The sequence below is a fragment of the Ostrea edulis genome, chromosome 2 (genome assembly GCF_947568905.1).
Source record: "Ostrea edulis chromosome 2, xbOstEdul1.1, whole genome shotgun sequence".
Taxonomy (NCBI): domain Eukaryota; kingdom Metazoa; phylum Mollusca; class Bivalvia; order Ostreida; family Ostreidae; genus Ostrea; species Ostrea edulis.
This window is the reverse complement of record NC_079165.1, coordinates 79079240-79086739: the sequence shown is the minus strand read 5'-3', so window position 1 is coordinate 79086739 and position 7500 is coordinate 79079240. Positions and strand designations below refer to the sequence as shown.

Genomic DNA, 7500 nt, shown 5'->3' with positions numbered 1-7500 from the left:
ATTGTACTTTCTATCACCAACATTGAAATATTCAATACTACTCCTACAAAAATAACTTCTGTTTTTTAATTTTGAAAAACTTGGTGAACATTTTATTTTAATGTTTTTCGGAAGATTTTAAATGTATACACAATGAAATCATGTTTTATGAGAGAGGAAAAAAAGAAATGGATATGTTTTTCTTTGAATTACTACAACAACATAATTTATTTGATTTATTACTGGGATAAAAATAACAGAAAACAATATGATTATTATTTATAGTGCAAGAGTTATGCATTAAATGAACATATAAAAAAGACATAGGGGAAGTCACTGAAACGAAATTAAAGTTTGTATATCTCAAACCCCTGGATATCTCAAAGTTTTTTCGATTAAACCCTCTGACTTTGAGATACAGATATTTTACTGTAAATTCAAAAATAAGCAATCATTCAAATTAACCAATTTCAGTAGAGGTGGAGTGATTAAGCTAAAAATGTCACTCTTTTTTTCTGTATGGCTACAGGAAAGATCATCACTTGCCACAAACAAAAATTGGATATAATATGTGTTGATAAGTATATTTTGGGCTTATTCTGGTTGTAATTAATACAACTATTAAATTTCTAAAATATTAATAATTTGTATATTTTCTGTGATGTTGAAAAAATGGAATATATTACCCCTCCCTATATTACACTACACAAAGTTTTCCCACTGTATAGGGCATAATTGAGAAATCATGGACAAAAATTAAATTCAATTCCATGTGGTGAAATTTATTCATTATTGTTATATAAACCTAAATCTAGTATCCATTTTCATCATTTTTAAAAAAGGTTTAACTTTGTTTAAATTGTAGTAGTTTGTAAACAAGATGTTTATGGCCTCAACATATCTACATTTTTTCTCTGTTTGTTCTTTGAAATACAATTTTGAAAGGAAGGTATTAAAAACACTGTGTTGTTTTGCTGAAAGCAGCTGCAGAACTATTGCCCTTAGGGTAAGCATTGCTATGATAAAATATTAATTCAGTTCATCACCAAAACACAACTTTGTTTAGTCTGCATGAATAAAATGTATGCTTGATAAAGCTATATAGTGTTACAAAGCTAATTAAGTCATTGTGCAGAACAGTTTAAAATACATGTACATACCGGTATTTCAATTAATTAATATGCTCTTTACGAGTACTGTCTTAGATTAAATTTATTTTGATTTTATTTGTGTTAAAACTATAATGTATTTTTCTGTCATGCATATTTTTTAAGCACCATCTAATGTTTAATTACTTTGTCAAACAGAAGATAACATACTTTTATGTTGTATGATGTCCTGTAATGTTTACTGAAGTATACCAGATAAAGCCATAACAATTCTTGATTTCATTTCTTTAGGTGAGCTCACACCAGTTGTAAAGAAGGTTGGAAAGAATCTCAGCAATGTCAACTCTCTAATTGTAATCACAGACAATGCCTTCTGGGATAGATTTTGGAGTGAAAAATCAAATAAAGTTCACAACAAACTTGAAGGTAGAATTTTTAGCTCACCTGAGCTGAAAGCTCAAGTGAGCTTTTCTGATCACCCAATATCCGTCGTCTGTCTGTCCATCCATCTTACCGCCTGTTCTTCACTTTATAAACTTTTCATGCTTTCTACTTCTTCTCCAGAACCACTGGGCCAATTTCAACCAAACTTGGTACAAATCTTCCTTAGGTGAAGGGGATTCAAGTTTGTTCAAAGGAAGGACCATGCCCCCTTCAAAGGGGAGATAATCGCCAAAAATAGGGTGGGGCCATTTAAAGATCTTCTCAAGAACCACTGGGCCAGAAAAGCTGAAATTTACATGAACGCTTCTTGACATAGTGGAGTTTCAATTTTGTTAAAATTGTGACCCTCAGGCTTAGAATGGGGCCATAATAAGGAATCAAAGTTTTATATAAAAATATATAGGGAAAATCTTCTGAAGAACCACTGGGCTAGGAAAGTACAAATTTACATGAAAGCTTCCTGACATAGTTCAGATTCAAGTATGTTAAAATCAAGACCCCCTGTTGTAGGATGGGGTCACAATAGGGGATCAAAATTTTACATGCAAATATATAGGTAAAATCTTTGAAAATCTTCACAAGAACCACTGGGCCAGGAGTTAAAATCATGACCCCCAGGAGTAGGATGGGGCCACAATAGGGGATACTCTTCTGAAGAATCACTGGGCCAGAAAAGTTTACATTTACGTGAAAGGTTCCTGACATAGTGCAGATTCAAGTTTGTAAAAATCATGGCCCCCAGGGGTAGGTTGGGGCCACAATAGGGATCAAAGTTTTACATGGGAATATATAGAGGAAATCTTTAAATATGGGGCAAGGTGATTCAGGTGAGCAATTTGGCCCATGGGCCTCTTGTTTATCATATTTTTGCTTGACTATGGTTTTCAAAAAATTTGTGGGCATCTAATATCCTGTAAACTTTCATCAGTAGGCCTATATAAGTTTTACTATATATTTTTTTATTTCTAGAAATGTTGAATACTGTGTAAAATATGTTATCAAATTCAAAGTTCAAATAATGGTGGTAAATGTTTGTCTGACTTTCAGAGCTTCTGTGTGATGATGATGGGGATGGTGTTACTCTCGTTTTGATTGTGGGTTGCAACATAGACCAGGGTTTAATTGAGACCCTAGTTCCTTCTTCCTCACACGCTCATGTAATAAGTGAAGAGGATCTGAAGAAATACCTTTCCAAGGAGAGAAAACCTCCATCTGTATGTCACATGGTGGTGTCTATAAAGGAAAATAATTCAGAAAGCATAAAAGAATTATCCAAACAAATTGTAGAGAAATATGGAAATCAAAGTCTTGAGGATGAAGATGTCTGCAAAGACAAGGTGGATACACCCACCCAAACTCCAACACTCACCTTTCCTGTAACACCACAGTGGCCTACAACCAAAGAGAGAGTTGTTGTACAAACAGCAGGTCCTAATGACGATGCATCGGAGAATCCTGATATTGAGTATGTAAAAGATATCAATTTTTAGGTCACCTGACAAACTAATAGTATGGTAATGATGAGCAAGGATGCCTCTTTAAAAATTGTGAAATTCATGGCCCCTGGATCAGGGGTTCTGGTGCTAGGGTGGGGCTCTATAAGTCATATAGTGAAAATGCATTATTTCTTTGAAAATCTTCTTCTCTGTCCTTGGGTATTAAGTAGACAAACCAATAGCATGATTATGATGAGCAAGGATGCCTCTTTCAGAATTGTGAAATTCATGGCCCCTGGGTCAGGGGTTCTGGTATTAGGGTGGGGCCCTATTGATCATATAGTGAAAATGCATTTTATTTCTTTGAAAATCTTCTCCTCTGCTGCTGGGTATTAAGTAGACAAACTAATAGTATGATAATGATGATCAAGGATGCTTCTTTCAAAACTGAAATTTATGGCCCCTGGGTCAGGGGTTCTGGTGCAAAGGCTGGGCTGATTGATTATATAGTGAAAATGCAATATTTCTTTGAAAATCTTCTGTTTTTGTCCGTCGTCGTTCGTCGTGCGTTAACATTTGAACATTTTCAGCTTCTTCTCTGAAACCCCTGAACCAATTTCAATCAATTTTGGCATATAGCATCTGTGGGTGGAGGGGAACAAAAATTTTGAAATTCGTGGTCCCTGCCCCCCTGGGGCCTGAGGGGTGGGCCAAAAACCATCAAAATGAGTGTAATTTTAAAAAATCTTCTTCTTTACTCCTGGACATCAAGAAGCCAAACTGTGGGCATAATTATAATGAGCATTGAGCCCTCTACCAAAATTGTGAAATTCATGGCCCCTGGGGCAGGGGTTCTTGTGTTAGGGTGGGGCTCTATTGGTCATATAGTGAAAATGTAGAAATTCTTTGAAAATCTTCTTATATTGGTTTTATCTAAGGAGTAAATAACCCTTTTCTTTATGATGTCTCAGACCTAGGTTTTTTAAAAAGGATTATTGGTTGAACATAAAAATGACACATGTACTTCATGACCACATAGCTATTCAATGTTTCTTCCATCCAAAAGTAAAATTCTTATATTTAAACACAAACCTAATTCAAACATTGGAAGGTTGTTACATGATACTCAGGTGACCTATAAGGCCCCTGGGCCTCTTGTTAAAATACTTTCAGCATTTAAAGGGAAAGGCAACGCAAAAGATTTTTACTTGATAAATGATAGGATTAATCATATGATAAAGATTTGTCATACAATTCTGTTGATATATGGCCTAGATAAGCTTCAGTACTAATTTGAAAACGTCAAAAATTGAAATTCCCGCAATCTTTAGAGGCTGCCATGATGTGTAACTCTTTTGTATTCAAGACCACAAAAATCAATAAGTTTGACATCACACCATCTCAATAAGTTTGACGTCACACCGTCTGTTCAGTTTTGATGGGATTCTAAGATCATCCACAGGTGCTTTATGGGTATATACAAGACATTGTTGACATACATTAGAAATATTTTCAACAAAAAAATTCATTAAATCAACTCATGTAGCTTATTCGGAGGGAGGGGGTGGGGGTGGTCCTGAACCCAAACACCTGTGAGATCATCAAAGTAGTGTATGTGGTAGATCTTAAGAATAAATAGGTTGATGTCTTCCTGGCAAGCAGTTAATTACACTAATGCAAGGGGGAGATGTGAAAAAAGGTGGTTGTTTTTTCTCTCTCGAAATTCCCGACTCAACCAAGTCATTTGAAATGAAAAGACTACGTAAACTGTGGATCCATCATTTGCGTAATGACAAATTGAGGTTCAAGACATTTGTTATGAAGAACGTTTACTGTCTGCCTTGTCTGCGACTCGACCGAACGTCTTCTTTTCTCAATTTCTTCTTGCAAAAGAACAGGCTCAAATCTATACGGCTCCAAACTTAACTGTTCGTGACTTGCCATGTTTACAGTGCTGCTGATGTGATAAACTGGAACAGACAGTGTGACGCCATAAATTAAACTTCAATGGCCACTCTCTTAGCAGCGGATAATTTAAAATACATGATAGGATTTTTGTTGTTAAAGACTGTCAATTACAATATCAGTAAGTAATACTTTATTAATAAAAGCAGCTATGTGGTTAGGGTTGCCTTTCCCTTTAAATTTCATCTGTAGTAGTCCCCAAAGTCAAAAGTAAAATTCGAAAGGTAACAATATTTCAAAAGAAATGGCTATTGTTTGAAAGAATAAACTTTTGCCTCATTGATTTTAGCTTGGAACTCATTGTTATAGTCATGGAAGGTCCACTGAACCATTTTGAAAATGAATCACTGCTGTTGTACCTGTTATATCATTGTGTGGAGTATTGCAGTATCTGTGTATGGAGTACTACTGTGAATGTATTTGTCTGGAGAATATTCTACCTGTATGTCCAGAGCTTTGCTATAGTTGAGATTTGAGTATAAATTTTAATTGTATTTTTTACCTTGAAACAGTTTCAGTGTCCCTTCCATGAAGAGTGATGATGTAGACAATAACGAAACCCGCTATGATATCTCACGTCCTGGACTCTGCCTGTACATTGGGGTTTTGGAGTTTGATCCCGAGGATTCAAAAGTTAAGTTAGCGGGAAGAAAATCCTCAATGCTAGAGTTTGAGAAGATGAAGGACAGTTTTGAATGCCTAGGTTGTTTTGTTAAGAGGAAGAGTAACCCAACTGATACAGAGGCACTCAAATTCTTACAACAAGGTTAGAATGACAGGGAAATTTTCCTGAACATTGCTGTCTTTTTTTCTGGGAGCCAAACAATGTTAATCTTTTGCTGGATTCTATTCTGTGTGGAGATGGTTTTCTATCTTAGTATTGATTTCAAGTAATTTGCTAAAAAAATTATAATATAATAGATGTAAAATTTTAAAAATGTTTAGTTAGGGCCCCGCATGAAATGCGGGAAGCCCTATAGTAATCACATTGTCTGTCCGTCAACACTTTCTTTGTGACACGATAACTCAAACAGTTTTTATTGTACAGTTTTCAAATTTTGTACAGAAATAATTTATAATAAGAGGAAGACGCCTATATATTGTGGGGTCATGTCACTTTGTCTGTCTGTCTGTATGTCATCATCTTTCTTATTATGACTGTATCTATTTACCACTGTCTAAGGAAGATAATTCAATTTGAATTATGGTATGTATTGTATTCATATAGAAAATTTACAAAAAATAACTCTACAACATTGTGTGTGTGTATATATATATATATATATATATATATATATATATATATTAATGTGGTATAAAAAATGCTTGATGTTACATGTATATTGATGCCTCGTTCACACGAAGAATTTAATTTGCATTAAACGTAAGTTAATGCGAATTAAATCTGAACCGCGTTCACACAGAGATTTTAATGCGCATTAGTTTACTTCGAATTAAAATTGACGTCGCGATTTAATGCGAATTAAATTTACTTCGCATTAGCTCCGTGTGAACGCTAAGCGAAGCTAATTCGAATTAAATGTAGACGCATGCATAATGGCCAATTTGGGTCACATGCATCATACCCATGGTCAGCTATATATATTAATGTTAGTTTTGTACGAAAAACTAAGCAAAATGATAATAATCACTAAAAACGTGTACAAACAGCATGTCATTAGATAATGTCAGACGTAAATCTGTGCTCTGCATAGGCATACTGAGTAATACATGTGGAAGGAATTGTTTTTAAATACGACAACAGTGTTTTAAAATAGTGATAATATGATTTTCTTTTTTACATTTTTTAAAACATATGCAGCTCATTGTTAATTTTTATACCATATGACGTCATAGTAGACTTATAATACGTATTAGTAATTAAAAATTACGTCATAACAGTAGTCAGCGGAATGGTGAAAAAGACGTTCCGAAGTTTTAAAATTGGGCCCATGAAGAAACAATATATTGTCTAGATTGAATGCTGGTTGTCGGAGGAAATAACAAGTAATTTCTTGGGAACATATAAATAAACACGACAAAAAACTCCTTATGTGTAGATCAAAATTATGTATGTAGGCCTAAATTGTAAACATGTAGTATACTACATGTAGGCCTATATAGCGTTTTGAACAAAGAATTCTGTAAAGATCTACACAATATTCTTTAAAATATCTATAGAAATAATTTTCAATAACATAGTCTATTCTTTAATTTATTTCGCGCATCCTTTAATAGAGATGCATACGAATTTAATGCGCATTAGTTTACTTCGCATTAAATATTACCGCCGTGTGAACGCTATTTAATTCGAATTAATTTAATGCGCATTATTTTACTTCGCATCAAATTTGATGCGAAGTAAAATTTAATGCGCATCCGTGTGAACGAGGCATGAATTAACACGTCATTCCCAGTCAACAACTCTCGATCGGGATCGGAGTACGAAATAAAATTTCTTATATCCAGTTGCAAAGTGAAACTTCTTGAAGTTCTTCATAATCATTGAATTATGTACTAATTGCATGTTGCACCTTAGAGAACTGTTCCTTTTAATAAAGAAAGTC

The 7500-nt window shown here is 34.3% G+C and overlaps 1 protein-coding gene across 1 annotated transcript in view; it reads left to right on the top strand.

Annotated features, from left to right (window-relative positions):
* The window catches only part of LOC130051874 (uncharacterized), a 25166-nt gene that overhangs the window by 5504 nt on the left and 12162 nt on the right, over positions 1 to 7500 (top strand). The window contains exons 3-5 of the mRNA XM_056154905.1: positions 1380 to 1514; positions 2580 to 2997; positions 5446 to 5699. Of these exons, the coding sequence (XP_056010880.1) occupies positions 1380 to 1514; positions 2580 to 2997; positions 5446 to 5699 (807 nt within the window). The remainder of the gene's footprint in view (positions 1 to 1379; positions 1515 to 2579; positions 2998 to 5445; positions 5700 to 7500) is intronic.